Source organism: Centruroides sculpturatus, unplaced genomic scaffold (assembly GCF_000671375.1).
Source record: "Centruroides sculpturatus isolate CEXI.00-Female unplaced genomic scaffold, Cexi_2.0 scaffold387, whole genome shotgun sequence".
NCBI classification, from domain to species: Eukaryota; Metazoa; Arthropoda; class Arachnida; order Scorpiones; family Buthidae; genus Centruroides; species Centruroides sculpturatus.
In genome coordinates this window covers 220,045-242,893 of record NW_019384709.1, presented here as the reverse complement: position 1 = coordinate 242,893, position 22,849 = coordinate 220,045, and the positions used below count along the sequence as shown (strand labels likewise).

Sequence of the window (22,849 nt, the reverse complement as noted above, 5' to 3'; positions counted from 1 at the left end):
AAAAATGAAAGCGCCCAACGTGGGGCTCGAACCCACGACCCTGAGATTAAGAGTCTCATGCTCTACCGACTGAGCTAGCTAGGCTTAAAGGATTTTCTTCTCTATAGACTACTTCACGTTGGATAATATTCATTAATTACGTATATTTTAATCTTTAGATTACGTTTATTATGACGTCTAGTGCTGTACCGATAACCGATATATCAAACTAAAAATAATGTTTACAATGTTTAGAATAGATAAATTATTGATTTCTTAAGACAGTCTAGATCAGTGTTTTTCAACCGGGGTGCCGCGGCACCTTAGGGTGCCACGGCGCCACGATTGGGGTGTCGCAAAGTTTAGAGCCTTTAGGCATTTTCTTGGAAATTTACTAAATGTAGTTCAAGATAACTCATTGTCTATTTTGCTACGAGATATCTAGTAAGCAAAGAAACTATGACTAATCGCATGTTAATGTAATGTTCTACGCTACGTGTACGCACGACTTGTCACGAGTTCGCCCAAATCACATTGCTTGGCCTTCATGTTCCCAGTCCCAGTACCAGGCCAACCACCAGAGAACGACGTGGACACTTGTGTCTTGTATATGTTTTAAAAAGCGTCACATTGTACTTTGAAAAGCGTGTGGTTTCAATCACAAAGTAGGTGCATATTACAGTATTTTCATAGTACAGTATTCAAAAGCAATGATGACAAATAAACAATTTTTTATCATTTTTTTAATTTTAATTTTTTAAATTGATATGAAAAATATGAGAAAAAAATAATGAAATATTTATTTCATATATGCATCAAAATAGTATAAAAAACGTAACAAAAATTGTTTATCAATAAAATGATAATATAAAATGATGATATATTTGATAATAAAACTATATTTAAAAAACAATAGCGAGACTATTATTTTACATGTAGGTATTTCGACAAAATTCAATGAACTTAAATTTTGATTTTGAACACGTAGAAACACTTTTGCGTTGCGCGTAATATTCGTTTTCACAAAAAATTCATCTGGTCCATTAGTCCCCCTTTATTCAGATTCTACATCCGCTGCTGGTCAAGGGTGTCACGATTTGTTATTTTTCAATTAGGTGTGCCACTCAATGAAAAAGGTTGAAAAACATTGGTCTAAATACTGTTCAGATGCACTTTCCCTTTAGATCAGAAGAAATTAAATGCTAAATACAGTAGTATGCAAGAATTTTTGTTTATTATTGCTACTAGACGTGCTTATATTTTGTTATTAATTAATATTTATTAATGTATTAACTTTATAAATTTACTTTTTACTTTCGCATTAGACGAGGTGGATCTGTAAGCGAATACAGTCGACCCCCTATAACGTGGGTTCCTATAACGGAAATTCCTATAACATAGCAAAAAAATTGCGGCAGTATTCGTATAAAAGGACTCGTAAAACGTCATCGCCGACTCGTGTCGCGACAAGATTTAGATTGGTCGAATCTGGACCAATAGTGGATGAGCAGCCGAACTACTTTCCGCCGTCCAGCGCCATGCTACGGAAAGTTTAGGCGGGTAAATTGAGTTTGCTATCGTCTGTATTTATATATATATAATATGTATACACCCATACCTCGCTATACGGCCGCTCTTTATACGGCATTTCGCTATAACGGCCCTCTTCAATTAAGGCACGTTTTCGATTTACGGCCTAAAATGTTTCGCTATAACGGCAAAAAAAAACTTTTTTTCGATGTCGATATATCTACATGTTGCCAATCTTGGGCAAGCGCAATCTCGATGCACACACTTTTCTATTTTCTCTTGTTTACGAGCGTTATTCAGTGTGTGCTCATAAAGCGGCTGGTTTAGACTTGTCTGTGAGTGTTTTATGTACATATTTATAACATCAAGGATGCTGTTGACAGCATCAGTAAATCATGGAAGGAATTAAAATTAATAACAATNTTTAAGCAACGGCGTAGTCGAACGGTACACACTCGGTAAGTAATCCTATAATTTTTTGTTTATAGCATAGTTTATACAGATTATTCCCAAAAAATTATACGTATTTTGGAAATGTTGAGTCGAATTAGTCTAGAATCGGTTAATTTTATAGAAGAAAACCTTTCGAACAGCCTTAGTCCGTAAAGTTCCCACCTATCGGGCTGCGATTGGCTCATGTATTTAATCATTCCTACAACGTAATTTTCGGTTAGCGTGGAACGTATCTAAGCGTTATAGGGGGGTCTACTTGTATTTGGTTCCTAGTTTTTCCATCTGGGGATATCCATGTTTGCTTGTGGATGTTTTTTCTAGGGAAATTAGTACTATGAATTATCAGATCTCTAGCGCTGGCTAAGTTGATAAGTCGCTCTCCATTATCATTGGTTGTCTCATGCAGGCTCTCCTTTCCTATGGTGGGTTGGAAACACCGCTCTTTGCCTATTTTAGCATTAAGGTCCCCAAGAAGCATCACTAGTCATGCATTGGAACCCTGCCATTGTGCTCTTTGTGTTCTCCAGCTCCTCAAAGAATTCGTCTTTGTTTCCTCCGTCGCTGACTTCTGTGGGAGCGTGGGCGTTGACCAGTGTGATATTGAACCATCGGCCTCTCATTCTGAGCTTAGAAATCCTCGCAGAAATGCATTTAAATGCCAAGATCGAGTCCCATTTATGCTTAGCTATGATGAAACCAATACCTAGTTCATGTCTAGTACTTCCTCCATATAGGATCATCATGTTCTCCGATGTGATTATGTCGTCCCCCACCCACCGTGTTTCTTGGATGGCTGTGATATCCATCTTATATCTCTGTAGTTCTCCTATTACCTCCTTAAGTGTTGCTGCTCTATAAAGGCTTCTTACATTCAAAGTTTCTATGTTCAGTCTTTTTTTCCAGTTCCATTGTTGATTTAAAGTCCCTTTAAAGGCTGTCAGGTTGTTTTCTTGTGACTGTTTCGTAACCATTCTATTTTTTATATGGTGGGGTTATTAGCCCCACGCATAACTTCCAACCTGGAGAACCTATATGTTATAATATTTATCGAAATCTCTTTAGATTTATAACGTTTTTTGCCAAATCTTACGTTCGAATCTTGATATACTATGTATACATCACTATAAATTAATTTTATGCAAATTCATAATTTTTAATACTATTTTTTCTACAGAATATGATTATTCTCTGCTTCTTCAATCAAATCTATGAGAAATTTCCTTTTCTGCTGTCTGGTCTAGTTTATACGGATTATTCCCAAAAAATTATACGTGTTTTGGAAATGTTGAGTCGAATTAGTCTAGAATCGATTAATTTTATAGAAGAAAACCTTTCAAACAGCCTTAGTCCGTAAACTTCACACGTATCGGGCTGTGATTGGCTCATGTATTTAAGGATTCCTACAACGTAAAATTCTTATAAAGTGGAACGTATCTAAGCGTTATAGGGGGATCTACTGTACGCTGTTTTTCTTATACTTAAGATTTAAAACGATAATATGTATTACAAAGCGATTTGTTTCTGTTACTTGCTATCAGTTAACTTTAATATGAGACAAACCATACATATACGAGCATCCTCAGAGAGGGCAAACGGGGCACTTGCCTCTTCCTGGGATCGAGTAAAACATTCCACAAAAGATCGTAAAAGTGATTGAGATATATAACCTTACACTACCTTCGACCATGGGACGCTTTGTATTGATGCAGTACTGTATTCTATAACCTCTGAATAACAGCTACCGATGGAAATATAAAAAGTGCATCAACGAGCTTAACTTTCTCCGTAACATTTCTCCGAGCCATCTGTTATGATATTTTATTTAAAAAACTATATTTTTAACTATTAATAAATGGCAAAAAGCTTAATTTTGAGGATAGGGATGGGTTTTATAAAAAAATTGTAAATGCTAATAACGAGTAAAATCGTCAGTTCGACCCTACTGGAGATACATATGACCCCCTGTATCTGTCTACCCCCTCGACAACATTTCCAGTTTAGGTTGAATGAAGTCAACCTACTGGAAATGTTGTCGAGGAACCTACGTCATTTAACCTACTGGAAATGTTGTACATGCTGGAAATGATTCCTCGGTCATCAACATTTCCAGTAGGTTGACGTCATTCAGCCGACCAATCAGTGCGTTGTGCCATATGGATATTTATAGTCTATTTATCCTAACTTGGCAGCTACTGTAAACAAAGATTCTGTCGTATTAATCCGCCGAAGATTTTCATTGGTCAAATCACAATCGGAAGTGGCTCGACACGTTTTGACCAGTTAAGCCCCTTTCTCTGCACGTGTTAAAGTAGGTCAAAGTTGTCACAACAATTTAAAAATTACCGAGATAATACAATACTTAGAAAAGTTATTATAGCTTACTTTAACATTTTTACGTAGCCGTTTAAATTATTTCCATCGTTTAAATATAGTTTGTCAAAAATTATTATTAAATATATATTATTAAGACTTACAGAAAACATGTATGAATTTATCTATGTTATATTTATATAAATAAAAATTTTTTAAAATAATTATAGTGTAAACTTACCTTATTAATCATCTGTATCAGAACATAGTTGCTCAAAGTAATCATTTATATCGCTTTCGTCACTACTTGTGTTAGACTGAATAATCAGTTTTTCTACAACAGTTTCTGAAATCTCATCAAGTTCCCACATTCGTTGTTCTTCTTTTTCTATATGTTCAATACATTTTCTCCATCGTTCTTCATTTATTTGTTCGATAGCTTCATTCATTAAAATTCGCACATCCGACAGTTTGAATGTTGTGTTGTGACGTGCGATGTAACCTTTCATATCTGCCCATATCAATTCAATAGGATTTAAATTACAATGATACGGAGGTAAACGTAACACGTCGATACCTATTTCTTTGGCCATTTCGTCAATAATATATTTATCGTATTTATGTTTTATTTTTTTAACAATATCCAAAAGTTCTATTTTCAACATTTTGTCGTTATGACGAACCCTATTTTTTTCCAACCAAGAAATTATGTCAGCTTTTTTCCAACTACAATTTGGAATCTTCTCAATTTTAGCTGAGTGATATGGAGCATTGTCCATGACAACAACAGCATTACTTTCTAATTTTGATAATATTTTTTCAAACCATTTTTTGAAATTATTGCTATCCATTTCTTCATGGTAATCTTTTGTCGACTTTGATTCAAATTCATACAGACCACCATTCAGAAAACCTGTATTGCTGCCTATATGAACAACAACTATTCGTTTCCCCTTTCCAGAAGGATTTTTCAATCCAGTAGATCGTCCAGACATAAAAGCTTCGCGATAAGACGTAATTGAACAATCCTTCCATACTTTATTCTTGGTATGGCCCGCATTAATCCATGTTTCGTCCAAATAGTAAATTTTACGGCCTAAAGAACGCATTTCTCTTATTTTTCGTAGATATTGTCTTCGCCATAAAATGATATCGTCTCTTTCAATTAATCTACTATTTCTGTTTCGGTTCGTATATTTAAAATTAAGTAATTTTAACAAATTATATATCGTAGATCGAGTAAAGTCTGGTAAATCTGGATCGTCATTAACAGCCTGTAATACCTTATCTACAGTAGGTAATTCGTTTAAAAAATAAAAATTGTGTACTTTACCTCTAATGGCACATTTTGTGAATTCGTCATATTTGTCAACGAGTTGAGTACGCTTACGGGTTTTCGAAGGAGTTATTACTTTACCATTAGTAAAATATTCTTTACGAATTCTGTAAATGCTCCGTTCTGATATCCCTGTTGTCTGTGCTACCATTTTCACTAAATCCTTCACGCAGACTTCTGGATTCGTTTCAGTTAAAGAATTAAACAAATTTAATACTATTTGTTTATCCGAGCTCCTCAGCGATTTTCCTTGCCGATGTTTAATCGTATTTACATTCAAGTTTTCCATTTTTGTAATTCAACAACACAATTTGAAATAACGGTAGTTATTGCAATGAATGGAAAAAGAAACAAAAACATTATAGTGCGCATGACCGGAAAAAGTTTATTTCTAATGATTCAGAATGTGCAAATATTTATTAAAATAACAACTTAACAAATATGAAATAATAACATTTATAATCATTGCTAAGTGAATAGCATTTCATTAATGATTTTATAAATAACGAAGAACTATTTTCTGCGGACGAATGAGATGCAATACGATTTTTAATTGATGGACATGGGTTTAAACCAATAAACAAAGAGAGGTGTGTCTTAGTTTGTTTACAGTAGCTGCCAAGTTAGGATAAATAGACTATAGTCGCATGTTTTTCCTTGGCTTTACTTTTCTATTATTTGGCCACTGCGCTTTTTAAGATTTTTACCTTATTTATTTGAACTTAGAGAAACGTTAAGAAAAAAATCTTGATCATTTTTTAAATAAAATTTGATACGTTGGAGAAAGGGGAAAAACTGATGATGTCTTTCTTTATCTCGGGAACAAATGAATTTTATGCTCTGTGCGTTCTATATTGTTACTGCTATATTTCAGATACTTGTTTATCTAATGTACAGTACTGTACAGTACAATTAACTTCCTGGACGTTAGGCCACAAAATAAAATATTTGATCGCCCGACGTGGGGCTCGAACCCACGACCCTGAGATTAAGAGTCTCATGCTCTACCGACTGAGCTAGCCAGGCTTAAAGGATTTTTTCTCTATAGACTACTTCACGTTGTCTATAGAGTGACAACGTGACTCTATAGACAACGTGAACTTGACGTGAACATGAACGTGACTAAACAAACCTTCCTGGAAAATTTCATAAATTTTTAACAAAAAGTACAGGAATTGTTAAGCTTCAAACGGGGTGAACAGAATCGTGCCTTCCATACACACATTAACATCCATACATACAGAAATTACTCCCGAATTTTTTTGCATTAGATAAAGTACTGTACAGTAATATTCAAAGCTGGGAGACAAGTTCCAGGAAATTTTATTAATGCGAAAAATTACAAAATTAGCTAATTACTTTGGATCCGAACAGGAACAATTGGGTGACAAATACATTACATTCATATTGTATATTTCATTACATTTTTCAGTATAGGGTATCAATTCGTCGTTTACTGAATTCAACCAACATTCATTTGATTCCACGAAGTAATCGGCGGATAAACAATTTGATACGTCGGTACAAAATATCATACATTCTCTAACATTGTTTACTTTTTTATATCCGGCATTGTAGTTTTCTATGCAGACGTTCTCTACGACATTAAAGTTTACTGCAGTAAAAAATATAGCCTATATAAGTTTATATATACATGTAAATTATATTAAGATGTTAACGCTTAAAAATGCGATTAATCTAATGATAAAAAATTAATCTTGAAGACTTAACTTTTATTTTTAAAGTTACTTATAAATAATTCCAATATACAAATTAAAACTATTGGTCAACTAAAAACTAAACATTCTTATAAACGGTTATTCTGTGTTATTTAATTGTTCTGTTATTATTTATTTAATAAAAACTGAAATAATTTTACTTATTGAGTCAAATAAATTGATCCAATTTTTGTCGATTTGTATTCAGCAGTACAGAAAATTTGTTGCATTTAAGAATAAAATCGTTATTTTAGACGTGAAATTCTTTAAACTGTACTTTTGTGTCGTGGCTTCGGACGCGACAACTTCTCAAGTAACTTTGTTCTTCAAGTGTTCCTTCTGTAATTAAGTAGTTGATTTTAATGTGGTTTTAATGCAATTTCTTGAAAATGCCGCAGAAAGTACATAATATCATATAGACATGAAATAAATTCACTTTATTTCTAGATTTTTATTTCTCTCAAAATTTTTTCTAACAGACACAAAATGCTTTATGGGAATTAAATCTGAGTGAAAATAAAATTTGACTTAACGAGAGTTATCGAGAGTAACTATGTATACATCTTCTTCTTCTGGCATTGTGGGTCTTTGAGGTCCTTAGCCGCAGTCACAATCTTTCTCCATCTCGTTCGGTCTATAGGCTATAGTCTGCCTCTGCCAATCTTCGATTCTGAGGTCTTGAAGATCTTCAGTGACTCCATCTATCCATCTTTTCTGGGACGGCCTCTTGGCCACTTCCCTTTCCTCTCATAGTGATGCCCTGGTGAATCTGTTGCCATTATAGGAAGCCTTACGACATGGCCTAGCCACTGTAATCTTCTGGCTTTAATTACCTGTGTAATCATAGCTAACCATGTAACCATGTGTAATCATATTTTGTCTTGTCACTGTATTTTTACTTGTTCAACAATTATGATGCAGACGCTCAAAGATCCGACACTTCCCTTCAATCTTTTCCTATTTTCTATTCCTCCCTACTTACTGTCACTTCCTCTTCTAATTTCAATTTCATCACTTCTAATTTCTTACAGGTAAAGTCTGTGCACATACAGACAACCTCTCTACTATTTTAATGTAATGTAATGTGTAATCATGGGATTGCCGTAGATTGTCTTCAGTTCTTGGTTTGTTCTTTTTTTCCATATTGGTTCTCCATTGACTATGATCATAGTCTTCCACAGGTCCGAAGATATTCCTTAGTATTTTGTTTTCGAATCTCTGTAGTTGTATTAATAATTCCTCCTGCTTTGTCATTGGCCATATTTCACATCCATACAGAATCACAGGTCTAATCAGTGACTCGTATACAGTTAGCTTCGTCCTTTTACTAAGGAGTCTGCTTTTTAGTATGTTTGTGAGCCCGAAGTAGATTTTGTTTCCCTGTAGTAAGCGAGTCCATATCTCCTTCTTGATGTCATTGTTTCTGCTTATGTCAGTCCCTAAGTACTTGAAGGATTCTGTAGTGCTGAATGTCATATTGTCTACGGTAGATGTTCTTTGTGGAATTCTCCCGTTTTAGAAATAACCATGTATTTAGTCTTCTCTTCATTGATGATCAGACCCATGCTCTTGGCAGCTGTTGCTAATTTTGACGTTAATCTTGTCATCTCCCCTTGAGATGCTCCAATTATGACAATGTCATCCGCATATGTCAGTAGTGAAAGTTTGCCTCTTGAGTCATTTTCCCTTTTATTGCTATCTCCTGGGTCATTCTGACAACTTTTTCTAGAGCGATGTTAAAGAGAAGATGAGACAGGGCATCTCCCTGTTTCAGTCCTGTTTTGCTCTGAAAGCTGTCCGACCTTGTGGCCCTGGTTTTTACTGTATACCACACCTCATTCATGCAAATTTCCGCAATTCTGGAGAGTTTGTCTGGTATCTCAAACTTCTTCGTGGCCTTCCACACTGATTGCCTGTGAATGCTGTCGTACGCTTTTTGAAAATCAATGAATAACAGGTATATGTTGACATTGTATTCTCAGTTCTCAAGAACCTGTCTTAATGCGAAGATTTGATCGGTTGTGGCTCTATTTTTTCGGAAACCAGTTTGATATTCACCCACGATTCCTTCCATGTATAGAATCAATCTCCTCATAACTAGAGAAAACAGGATCCTGGAGTAGGGAGTGTAAAAACTGCATCTCTGTAGTTTTTACACTCCATTTTATTTCCTTTCTTATGGATGGGATTATGCCTGCTTCCTTCCATTCCAGAATCAGATTATGGATTGTCTTTGCAAGCTGCATATTTGATGAGCTCGTGTTTGATATTGTCAGTCACTGCAGCTTTGTGATTATGTAGATTTTTTATGATGACCTGAACCTTTAACTTCTGGTTTAACAATGTGTTTTGGTAGGAATGTGGCAGGAATCGTGGAGTCTGGACAGTTCAAAAGATCCTGGAACTATTATTTCCATCTTTTGGAAACTTCCTGTTCGTTTGCTAACAGCTTCCCACATGCCTTTTTGATGACCAGGGGTTTTGGTCGATATGTGTTGTATAGAGTCTTAATGTCTGAAGAAATTTCTCATTTTCTGCTTCATATGATTATTCTCTGCTTCTTCAATCAAATCTATGAGAAATTTCCTTTTCTGCTGTCTGGTCTTATTAGAATGTTTTCATGCCTCATCATATTGGTTTCTGATATGTAGGTCTTCTGGATTGTCCAGCCAATTCATTCTTGCTTTCTTTTTTCTTTGATTTACCACTTCTTCACATATGCTATTAAACCACGGTTTTCTTGGTCTGTGTTCTTTAGGTAAGGTTTTTATGGCTATTTCTAAGATGGATGTGCGCATTGCTTTCCATTTCCATCTTTTTTATCGTATTCAATTCTAGAACTTTTCCTATTTCTTCATGGTATTGTCGCCTGGTGTCATTAGCTTTGAGCTTATGTACTGTACATCGTATGAAAAACGATGGTTTTGCTTGTCCTTCGTCATTACTTGGAGTTTCACTTTCATTCTGGCTCTCAGCAGGAAGTGATCTTGTTCCTGCTTCTGCTCTTCTGAGACTACGTTTGTATTTATGCTATTACGATATCTCCGGTTAATGAGTATATGATTACAGTCGACCCCCCTATAACGTACGTTCCTATAACGACAATTCCTATAACGTAGCGAAAAAATTGTAGCAACTTTCGTATAACGTACCTCCTATAACGTCGTTTCGACAAGATTGATAGAGTCTGGACCAATAGTGGATGAGCAGCCGAACTACTTTCCTCCGACCCTGCGCCAGGCTATGGAGCGGCTAAATTGAGTTTGCTATCGTCTGTTTAGTATTATATATAAATTATATATAAATTAGGTACTGTACATATAATTATATATTAATTATATATAAATTAGGTACTGTATATATAATTATATATTAACTTAATTTATTGTAACTTTATTATAATTATATATATGCTTTCTGCCGCCTGGCAACACGCTACGGAGATTTTAGGCTAGTAAGTTGAGTTTATTATCGTCTGCACAGTATGTAAATTAGGTACCGTAAGTCTAATACAGCACTAATTTTATACATTTCTTGTGAAAGAAACACTTCTTATTCAACGGCCATAAAAATTATTTATATTAATGATGTCTCCAAAGGTCAAGTTATTTTTCTGCGAAAAATTCGTTATTAGAAATCGCGGCCGCCGTTTCGTGTGCTGTTCCGCGACGAAGACAAGCTTTGAACAACGGGCGTAGTCGAACGGTACACACTCGGTAAGTAATCCTATAATTTTTTGTTTATAGCATAGTTTATACGGATTACTCCCAAAAAATTATACGTGTTTTGGAAATGTTGAGTCGAATTAGTCTAGAATCGGTTAATTTTATAGAAGAAAACCTTTCGAACAGCCTTAGTCCGTAAAGTTCCCACCTATCGGGCTGCGATTGGCTCATGTATTTAATCATTCCTACAACGTAATTTTCGGTTAGCGTGGAACGTATCTAAGCGTTATAGGGGGGTCTACTTGTATTTGGTTCCTAGTTTTTCCATCTGGGGATATCCATGTTTGCTTGTGGATGTTTTTTCTAGGGAAATTAGTACTATGAATTATCAGATCTCTAGCGCTGGCTAAGTTGATAAGTCGCTCTCCATTATCATTGGTTGTCTCATGCAGGCTCTCCTTTCCTATGGTGGGTTGGAAGCACCGCTCTTTGCCTATTTTAGCATTAAGGTCCCCAAGAAGCATCACTAGTCATGCATTGGAACCCTGCCATTGTGCTCTTTGTGTTCTCCAGCTCCTCAAAGAATTCGTCTTTGTTTCCTCCGTCGCTGACTTCTGTGGGAGCGTGGGCGTTGACCAGTGTGATATTGAACCATCGGCCTCTCATTCTGAGCTTAGAAATCCTCGCAGAAATGCATTTAAATGCCAAGATCGAGTCCCATTTATGCTTAGCTATGATGAAACCAATACCTAGTTCATGTCTAGTACTTCCTCCATATAGGATCATCATGTTCTCCGATGTGATTATGTCGTCCCCCACCCACCGTGTTTCTTGGATGGCTGTGATATCCATCTTATATCTCTGTAGTTCTCCTATTACCTCCTTAAGTGTTGCTGCTCTATAAAGGCTTCTTACATTCAAAGTTTCTATGTTCAGTCTTTTTTTCCAGTTCCATTGTTGATTTAAAGTCCCTTTAAAGGCTGTCAGGTTGTTTTCTTGTGACTGTTTCGTAACCATTCTATTTTTTATATGGTGGGGTTATTAGCCCCACGCATAACTTCCAACCTGGAGAACCTATATGTTATAATATTTATCGAAATCTCTTTAGATTTATAACGTTTTTTGCCAAATCTTACGTTCGAATCTTGATATACTATGTATACATCACTATAAATTAATTTTATGCAAATTCATAATTTTTAATACTATTTTTTCTACAGAGAAATATGAATACAAATACATAAATGTTAATAAGAATTATTATTAATTCAAAACTTACGAATATCGCATTCATGTCCACACCATCCACAGCGACACTTGCAGATGTATGCTCTGAAATTATTCAGTGTTACATGACCGTTAACGCAAGTACCGTGTTTGCAAGGTAAATCTTTGCAACCAATCTGGAAATATAATTTAATATTAACTAATTTAAAACTTTTTCAATGCTTCGTTCTATAAGTATTTTTACATTTATAATATGTAAAATTAATATAAATGATACACTGATTACAAAAATTTATAAAAAAACAAATGCACATTTAGTTATAACTGTTTGCATGAAATGGATTAACGTAATTGTGAACCAGGGCTTTGGAGGGACCATTTTTTTGAGTTGCTCCGCTCCAGCTCCGCTCCGGTATCAAAGTATTTGCTCCAGCTCCGCTCCATGCTCCGCTCCATGCTCCGGTTAAAATATTCTTATAGGAATTATACTAATTTTGTCTTTGGTATATAAGTACACATAAAAAACTTGTTTATTTACAACTAATTTATTATTTAAAAAATTAACATACAACCTCATTGATTTTAATAAATAGACTGGGGAGTCATGAAGGGGAAGGAATAGCTTGGTCAGGGGATAGTGGAGACTGGAGAGAGAGGTTCCCACCTTTCACATGGGACATATGCGGAATGGATATAAAATTAATCTGTGCTTGTGATCACCTTTCTTTTTAGTTCAATTATTGTATTTTTAACATTTGTAAATATTATAACTTATGCCACTTCCATTCTCATCGTTTCAAATATTAAATAAATATATATATATCGGAGCAGTGGAGCACTACAAATTTCCGTGCTCCGGATCCGCTCCTGCTCCGAGTAAAAATCCATTGTTCCACCTGCTCCATGCTCCAGCTCCAGCTCCGCTCCAAAGCCCTGTTGTGAACTGTAACAGAATGGTTGTTTTTAATACTTTTCGAAAATTATTCGTAATTTGTTGATGTGGTCATGTTATTAATCTGAATCTTGGTTAAATTGACATTTACAATGTATCAGTTTAATTTTAATCGTCTCACAGTACGTAAGGGAGAGTAGGGTAATAGAGTCCACCTGTTTTTTGGCTAAACGGTTCAGAATTTTCAATTCCAACAGATGCTTGCATCTAGCAGCTGCAGAGCCAACTTCGAATTCTGAATATGGTGGTTGTTCTGTGCACATGCTTGATTGTGTGAGAAAAAAACAGTTTTTTACATCTTTCTTCTAATTGGAACACTATCATTTGTTCGACTGTATGTACCCTAGTATATAACTTATTGTTTCAATAATATATCAATATATTAATGCTAATTATTCCCTCAACTATTAATGAAGAAAAGATTTCACTTTATCCCCTTTGTGTCAAGGTTGGAAACATAAAATGGGGCTCAACGAGAATCAAATGACAATGAAGACGATGACATAGATGCAAGCAATACTAATAATATCTGCATCATCTGTGGAGAATTTGGTTGAAACAAAGAATTGTGGTACAGATTCTCCAGATGATTAGGCTACATTTGTGATTATTGTATTGAGTGATTAAAGTTTTTAATTTAGAGTGCTTGAACTTATCACTAAACACACAAACTATTTTGAAAACAATATATATATAAAAAAATTAATAATTCATATGCAAAAACTTAAGTTTTCTAGTTTTTGAACAAACATTTCTAACGTTTCAGTCTTTTTTCAATGTTTTTATATAATGATTCCCATTACCCCACATGGTTGGGTAATGGAGTTCAATGTAATGTTTTTTGTTTTTTATAATTAAAACAATATGGAGAGGAATACCTAAGTTTTGACAGGTGCACTTTATTTCTTAAAGTACACTGTTTGCACCATTAAAATAACTTTTCACAATATTGTTCAGTTTTCTTAAAAATATGCAAGATACCTTAGGTGGGCCCTATTTTCCTACAAGAATTTTTGTAGCCGTATATGATACATACATCGCGTATTCATTACATGTGAAAGTGTGAACTTAACATGAAAGAATAAATTCCTGGCGACAACCTTTTTACCCCCTCATCCTGAAAATGCAAGATATTATCCATGTTACACTGTATGGAAGAAGATCTATCATAGCCTGGTTTCTATGAAATTTCTCGAGTAATGGAGTACACTGTGTAAATCGTATTTATAGCTCGTTTTATCTATCTTGATATTTTGAAAATTGTTACGTTATCTCGAGTTACTCGTCAAAAACTTTGTGAATGGATTTTCAACGAGATAACGATCCAAAATACAAAACCAAAGTTTTAACTAATTCATTACTGCCAAAAAGATTCGAATATTGGATTGGTCGGTACATAAATCCAATAGAAAAAATTTAATAAACAATTAATTATTAGACTATTATACTTATATACGCAATGAAAATTATACAGCTTATATATAGGTGTGTGTTAACAAGACTTATTTATCAGTGATAAATTCAAAGGATGTAGCGAACAATGGTGAATGATTAACAAATCAACATTTGATAAGTACTAACAAGGAAAACTCCGTATCGAAATGAAAGCCAACTGTTTACGAGGAGTTACAGTAAACAGATTTAATAGTAGGCCTAATTTATAAATAAATTTCGTGCCTAATGTTCAGATCTTAACTGATTTAACATGAAAAATTCTGTATCACATGCAGGCAATCTCAAAAATTTAATACGGATCTAGTATGCATATATATTTATTCAAATAAATATTGTAACAAATTAAAATTTTTTGTTCGTATCTTCATAAAAATAAAACAAATATTTTAATCATACCTTTCGATGATATAGATCGAAATCTTCTTGGTCATCCAATAAATCCAAATCCAAATCCTTCGATAACAATTCGCATTTGCCAGTGTTCCTTTGGAAATTCATTCCATGACAATCTTTATTGGTAAGACAATATTTCATGCAGAATAACCTAGTTTTAGCAACAAAAGTGGATAGTGTACAGTTTTTTGCCTTTTTTCCCGATATTATAAATGTAAATTGATCTTCTAGCATAAAGACCGACAACGAGGGAGCAAACAAGACCGATAGTACAGTCCAGGAGTATAATATAGTCATGCTAGTGGCAATGTTAGGACTGTAGCATTGCAACAGCGTTTCTGTTAAAGTATTTAAAATCAAGGTCTATTAAGAGCAGTGTTTCTTCCCACCGTCAGTCACGCAATAGACAACGCTACGGGCTATTTATCAGAACTTTTGCCATAAATTGTAAATGAAACACACAAAACTGTTCTCGACTTTATGAATTTTTCTCATAAACTAATTGACGTATGGTCTTATATACAAGTATAATATTTTTAAAGATTTTGTTATCCTTGTAACTCAGTTTTTGACTAACTTTTATATTGTAAAATTATATCTTAATGATAATATTTAAACGTATTATTTATAAAATTATCGGTCAAATTTTAATAAATATATATATATAATTATAAATTAGATACAGGCCATATTATTATTACAGTACTAGAATATGAATATGTGTTATAAATAACGGATAATTTTAAATGATTAATCTCCTTATATTATAGATTATAATATAATTGATAGTAGTATTGAGGGCGTTGAAAGAAATCATAATTATAGGGATATTTCTTCTAATGTGATGCTCTGTGTTTATTACTTTTTGTCACCTTTTATACATTTGAAATTACATAAATTGATTTTATTTATTTTTATACTTTCAATAATATTTATAGTATAATATAAGCAATTATTTATTGTGACGATGTCACGATACCAGGCTGCAATTTTCCGTTACAATGCTCTCGATTTTAGTAGTGTCTTGACCCTGTACTAACGTACAGGGGCAAGACACTACTAAAATCGAAAGCATCTTTAACAAAGGGTATAAGAATATAAAAATGGAATAACAAAAAATGACCACCTCATTTTTAATTTTTGAATTCAGGAAACCTTGAATTGTTGAGAATTGAAAAAAAAAGTTGGGGTTTTTGTATGGATGTTAGTGTATGTGTGCACGACTTTTTTCACTCACTTTGAAACTTAATAATTCCTGTGCCTTTTGTCGAAAATTTCTAAAATTTTGCAGGGAGGATTGTGTATTAGGGACGTCGATGTTGTTAAATTTTGGTGGTAAAAGATTAAGGGGTTGGAGAGAGATAGAGGTGATAGTATACCATCGGACTAAATGAAGGTTACACTTGTTATTAGCATTTACAACATTTTATAAAACTCATCTCTACCCTCAAAATGAAAAATTTTTGCCATTTTATCATAAATAATAATATAAAATGTTTTTAAAGAAAATTTTATAACAGATGGAGCCTACGCAATTTTAATTTTTTTGCCGGAAAAGTTACGCAACTAGTGCTGAATTTTTTAACAATGAGATGTAAAATTCAGGCTCTTTCAGTTAAATTTTGGAAGTATTCTCTAACATTTTACATAGATATTTTATATGTTATTTCATATTTATATCTATAAGCTATAGCTAGAGTATAAGCGATATATTTCTTATTAATATATATGATCTATTTTAACACGTTATTGAATTAATGAAGAATGGTAGACGTGTTAAAGTTAGGAACACACAATTATGGATATTAATTATATTATCAATGAACATAATAATATACTGGCAATATAATTAACTCGAATAAGATAAGTTACATGCAAATAAATATATCTTGTTAAAACTTTATATAGATTATAATAAACGAAGACTATGTACTCTATAACCCAGTTATACATCTTATCGTTTTGGACATCTAAGTTTAATTTTCTTTTTTTTAATCGTATGTAAACAAGGTTGCCCTGGCACAAGTTATTTTCAACATAAATACCTGTATATGCCAGATAAATATGCTCCAAAGGTGATTTATCTAGCACGATTTTTTAAACCGTATATATTTAATTATATTTTATGGTTCTGTATGATTCATTCTTTCTTTTGGTTATTATTATTATTTTTTATAACAGAAAGGCCTTCAGGATTTATAAATCTTAGTAAAGTAAATCATTGTAAAGTAGTGTTAGTGTTTCGTCCTTTCTATTATAATTAAAACAAAAAAATAAATAAATAAATACCGGTATGTAATTTTATGAAGTGAAATATATAATATTACGAAGTAATTGAGTCAATAGAATTATATTTTAGCTGTAAAAAGTTAAATTAAAAATACAATGTAATTCCAAGAATAAAAATTACTACATTAATTAATTTTATTAAATATACATACAGGTCTTGTTATCTAAGTATTTAATTTTCTTATATAGACGTTTCAACAATATAAGATAGGGAAGAAAAAATTGAATTTTATATATTACGTAATTTTAAATATGGTATTCTGGCTTTGACTAATACTATTAAATATCTTATTTTATTATTATAATTTCTGTATCGATCTTTGTCTCTTCCTAAATAATTTGCGTGTGCGATTAAATGTATGAGGAGAATTCGTAAATGAGAAAGTTTCGCGTGTCACATCGTTCCGAAAAGATAACCTCTGTAAACTTAATACAGAGAAGACACGTCGTGGAGATTTAGCTTCAGCATCTGTATTCATACACTATGAGTACCATTTTCCTTCTACTAATCATCTCCTTCTTTGCACCAACAAAATCTGTTTTCTCGGTCAAGCAACAATATTTTACTTTGGTAGCTTCCGGTAAACGAGCCAAAAATTGCGTCATTTCTAACGCCACATTCGGTACGAGACTCTTCTGTTTGAAGCATTGTTTAGTGAATAGCCAATGTTTCGGTGTGAATTACCATTCGGAAAGTGGTTTGTGTGAATTTTTATCGGAGAAATTAGATTTGAATTTCTTGGAAGACGATCTTGATTTTGGCTTATTTCATAAAAAGGTGAGCCGAATTTTATTATTATAAATTCGTGTTTTCGGATTTTTTAAAAACTACTCTTTCCTCCCTGAAAGTTACTAAGAGGAGTTTTTAGAAAGCTTATTATGGGGTTTCGTCCCGGCCCATAATAAAATGCCCATCTTATTATGGGCGACGAGGGACGGATCTCCGAAAAATTTCTGGGTTTTTCGACCCATTCGAATTACGATCCCGGGTCCTTCAGAGCACTTTAACTGTTCTGCCCTCCGGCCCCGTGTTTTCTGATTATCAATTTAATATAGCAATTAATTTTTCGATAATTTAAATATACATTCAGTTTTTAGAAAGAATAATATAGAAAAGTAATACAAGCTGATGCTAGTTTTTGTATAAAACATAGCCCTATTATTAATGACAATATTGTAAGTGATATAACATTTTGTCGTAAAAAAAATTCTTCGAGAAATGACATTCTACATTAGAAAATAAAAGTTGAAGTCTTGTTGCCTGACTACTAATTAAAACATGTTAACAAAACATATTTAAATGCAAAGGAGTGTAACAAGACCATATTGGTAATATTAATGTACAAACTGGGAGCAAAAACAACAAGTAGGAATTACTAACGAGAACAAAACACGAAAACAAAATTTAAATTTTAAATCTAAAAATATTTTGCATGGAAATATTCATTAACCATTAAAAAAAAAAAAATGACNAGAAAAATAGATTCTAGAGTTACAGTCCTACCCAGCACGTGATACAGACTTCGATGTTTTGACTTAAAGTAAAATGGCGGTCGATAGTAGCCATCGTTGCTACCAAGTGCGCTGTATCGAAGGTAACAGCCACTCTATGTAGTATATTTTAGCTCGTCGTGTTTTAACAAAGGGCTATATAAAGCTATATTTAGCCATATAAATTCCATAGGGCTATATTTAGCCATATAAAGCTTCATCATATTTCTACCCTTTAGATCCAGTTTTACATAGACTTTCCTTCAGAGAAGCATAGTTCCTTTACATTGCGTCCAATATTAACATTGTATTTCTGATTTGCATTTTAACTATATTTAAAGCATTTAATTTTATTTAAATGCTTACTTATATTTTTTTTAGTTTTCAATCAAAGTTTATAATGAATGTCTCCGAATTAAATATATCAAAGGCTATCAATGCATTTTAGATGCAAAAATAATATTAATAATGAATAAAATCGTCACAATTCTCTCAATTTTAGTAGTGTCTTGCTCCTATACTTTTCCTGTTAACAACAGTCTTACCGATTATCTAACTCCGTTCTGGAGATTAATGAAGAATGAACGACAGTGGGAATTTAAAGGTATACAATTTGAAAATTTCAGTATTTAAACTGAATATAATATAAGATATCACGGAAAAGAGATGGCATTTAGTAGATGTATAATATATACAATATATATGTACTAATATCGTTTATTTGCATTTGTATTATTATTTGTACTGAGCATTTTTATTACAATTTAAATTATATATGACAGTTCAGGACGTTGTAAATTTGCACATTAAGCAGAGTGGATTAAATAAATCTGATGATCCAGAATTATATACTTATTATTAATTGTATTAGTAGGAAAAAAGAAGGGGGTCGATAAAAGGCAGGCGAAGGGGTAGACAGTCAAAAAAGTTTGGAGAATCCCTAGTCTATGCACTACTTAGAACTTTGTAAGCAATATACAGATCAATCAATCAAAACGAACAAATGAAAATAAGAATGAAACAAAATTTCAAATTCAATTTATGATATTTATTTCGATCTGTATTGAATAATGAAATATTATTTGTAAATAAGAAAAGCAAACGATGCATTTTTATGCTTTTCTGACAGAGAAATTAAATGATTAATAGCATACACATATTCATTAAAGGTATAAAAATAATATAAACTTTATAAATTTCAATAGTCAGGCTAGCCTTTGTTTTAGAATAATAATACAAGAGGTAATAAATCGACTGGAAAATACTTCTTAAACTGATTTTTATATAAAATCACGTTTACTACAATGCGTAATACTTATAAATAAATTTAATATATACAAAACATTAAGAAATTAAATTGTAGTTTTTACTTATCGCGGATATAAATAAATCTTATACTGTATTGTTCTATTTTACTTCTCTGGATACGCCCTTGTTTCATTTCTGATAGTGTAAATCTAATAAATTGTCACGAAATTTTGAAAGATTGTTGAACTTGTAAATTATATTTCGCCTTTTACTTTAGTGATAAAAATGAAAGTGCAAAAGATGAAATACATTATACGAGGACAAAGCAAAGAACACGGAGATTTTTAACACTCCTCATTTAGAAAGAAGTAAACAATACAAAAAAGCAACAAATTAAATTAATTAACAACTGTTTACAATCTTCTCTACAGTAGTAATATTGTTTTGTGTTATTCTGTATATCTATATTGTAAAAATCCAGCAACGAGTTGCTTAACTTTCCTGGCAACATTTAGTGGAGCCATCTGTTATCATATTTTATTTTTAAAAATTTTTTTATGTGTTTAATTATTATAAAATGGCAAAAAGCTTAATTTTGATGGTAGGGATGGGGTTTATAAAAAAAAATTGTAATGCTAATAACCAGTAAAATCGTCCGATCCTACTGGAGATACACACGATTTCTTTTATCTCCCCACCCTCTTTACATTTAATTACCAAAATATAATAGAATCAAACCTCTTAATAAACAAACCTCCTTCAGAATTTCAGAAAATTTCGACAAAAATCACAAGAGTTATTAAGCTTCAAATAGAGTGAACTAAATCGTCTCCCCCACGCAACACATCCATACATACAGAAATTACCCCCGAATTTTTTCATTTCTTGACGTTTCTTGAGCCCAAAAATGTAATAATCTTGTGGATTATTTTTTGGCCGATCGCCATACATAACAGCCGGAAAAGTAAAAATAATATTGTTTTTAATTAAAACCCTCGCCCTTTTAAAATTCCTTCTTAATTAAGGGCCTGTATAAACGTTTTTGTTTTTATTCTTTTCTCCTTGTGGACACTAAAGAAGGCCTTTTTATAAAGTTCATCGTGGGTTTCGACCAGGCACACATTGGAGCAGCATTAATTCCAATGTAATACACTTATTAATAGGTTTGAAAAGTGTTTTATAAAGTAACATTGTATATTTTTTTCTTAAAAAATATTTTATTATTTAAAAAATTCGGCTTACTAAACTCACGCTATAAAATTATTAAATGAACGACCTACATAAAATATTAAATTCTTGTTTTATGATTTTTTAATCGAAAATCTTGTTATATCTTTTTCGAATGATTAAATATTGAAGGAAATTATAACTTTGCACGCAAACGGATTACTTTTGAAATATTCAAATTATAATGGAGAACTTTAAGATAAGTCTTCAATATTCTTTTTATTAATTTTTTAAATACAGATGACATTTATAAAAACAAAAATATTTCTAAAATAATTTATTATATTAAAAATTAAAAAAAAAAAAACAATTCTTTTATTGGTCATTTCTACTGAGATTTGCGATGGTATAGTGGGGATGATCGCACCTCACAAATGACTATTATACATTTACATACATAAATTCTACATTTGTTTATCGAGGAGGGGATGAGCCATCTAAATCATCCTAAAACATTCCTAAAACATCATTAAAATGCATTGTAATCGGAGTTAAGTAGCGTATGCTCTCGAAGTTTTTCCTTCTACCTTAATTAGAAGTGGATGAGGTGGATTGAGTAGCAAGATTTTAGGACATGATACAAAGTTAAATAAAAGTGTTTAATTAGGTAGCAAAAAACACATTTCTAAGAGATTTAAAAATATAAAGATTAAAAAAAACCCCTACAAATTTTGGAAATTTAATAAAGTTTTGTTTTTAGAATTAAAAGTTAATATAAAGATGTATCTGATCGGTTTATGTTATCGATGAGATGAAGAGAATTTGAGCAGAAATTCGTTAATCCGGTGCTCGATAATAGGGAATGTCTGGTAATCCAACACAATCTGAAAAGTAGTAAATAATCCGGAATTGTTCGATAATAATTGGCATTATTGGCACGCTAGTATTCCGAGAATAGGGATTTGTTTGGATAGGTGCAGGCGGAAATACAGTGCATTAATTTTGAGCAATAAGTTTTTGCATGTTTAATAAGATTCTTATATGTTTTTATTTACTTTCGAATCCATAATAGGATTGCTATAAGAGGTCCTCTTAGTGTCCATAGGGTGGAAAGAGTTTAAAAAAAGGTACAAAATGCACATTAGGTCTAATGTCTGCAACTTGTTCACATCGCATATAACTTATCGGATTTTGCCAAATTCAAAAATGCCCAATTAGTCCGGCATTATCGATAATCCGGCACTACTATAGTTACTGAATTAACGAACTTCAACTGTAATTAATTTAACATCAAGTTGTTTATTATTAGAGGAGAAGGTGGTATTATGGAACACTGCGGGTATTATGGAACCACCTCATTTCGAACTGATAATAAAGTCGAACTGCAGCGGAATGTGGCTGAACTGAACTAGGCAGACATCCATAGCAAGGGGAAAACCCGTTTTACTTCAGTTAAACTGTTGTTTGCATTTAATCAGCAAATTTGTTTTTTTCAAAATTTGCAAGTTTTGAATGCTAAGCGAATTTAATTATTTTTAAAATATAAATCGTGTAGTTGTAGGTTCACTGGTGCATGTATTCCGTTCCAGAGACTTAGGGGTACATATTAATCTGTGTGATGTTCACGTTTTTTAAA

General features: G+C 32.7%; 3 protein-coding genes, 2 non-coding genes and 1 pseudogene across 6 annotated transcripts in view; 1 reads left to right on the top strand and 5 right to left on the bottom strand.

The window, feature by feature from the left end:
- LOC111627756 overlaps window positions 1-2,933 on the bottom strand; it is a 15,430-nt pseudogene extending 12,497 nt beyond the window's left edge.
- Trnak-cuu lies at window positions 12-84 on the bottom strand. Its single transcript has one exon. It is a non-coding gene; the product is annotated as a tRNA-Lys (tRNA).
- Window positions 2,934-4,115: 1,182 nt separating the features above from the next.
- LOC111627755 lies at window positions 4,116-5,906 on the bottom strand (the record flags this gene model as incomplete). The annotated part of the gene is made up of 1 exon (XM_023371386.1): window positions 4,116-5,906. A coding segment is annotated over one exon (1,389 nt), but the record flags the coding sequence as incomplete, so codon positions are not given.
- A 655-nt stretch (window positions 5,907-6,561) lies between these two features.
- Window positions 6,562-6,634, bottom strand: Trnak-cuu. Its single transcript has one exon. It is a non-coding gene; the product is annotated as a tRNA-Lys (tRNA).
- Window positions 6,635-6,955: 321 nt separating this feature from the next.
- LOC111627763 lies at window positions 6,956-15,391 on the bottom strand. 2 transcript variants are annotated; one of them, XM_023371396.1, is made up of 3 exons: window positions 15,022-15,391; window positions 12,271-12,394; window positions 6,956-7,223 (listed from the first exon to the last, which is right to left on the bottom strand). In XM_023371396.1, the coding sequence occupies exons 1-3, from the start codon at window positions 15,313-15,315 to the stop codon at window positions 6,964-6,966; spliced, it is 678 nt and encodes a 225-aa protein (XP_023227164.1). In that variant the 5' UTR covers window positions 15,316-15,391; the 3' UTR covers window positions 6,956-6,963. The 2 variants fall into 2 exon arrangements, with proteins under 2 accessions (XP_023227164.1, XP_023227165.1); XM_023371397.1 differs by having other exon boundaries at window positions 6,956-7,205.
- Window positions 15,392-17,791: 2,400 nt separating this feature from the next.
- The window catches only part of LOC111627754 (neurogenic locus notch homolog protein 1-like), a 22,819-nt gene continuing 17,761 nt past the window's right edge, over window positions 17,792-22,849 (top strand). The window contains exon 1 of the mRNA XM_023371385.1: window positions 17,792-18,085. Within this exon, the coding sequence (XP_023227153.1) occupies window positions 17,792-18,085 (294 nt within the window). The remainder of the gene's footprint in view (window positions 18,086-22,849) is intronic.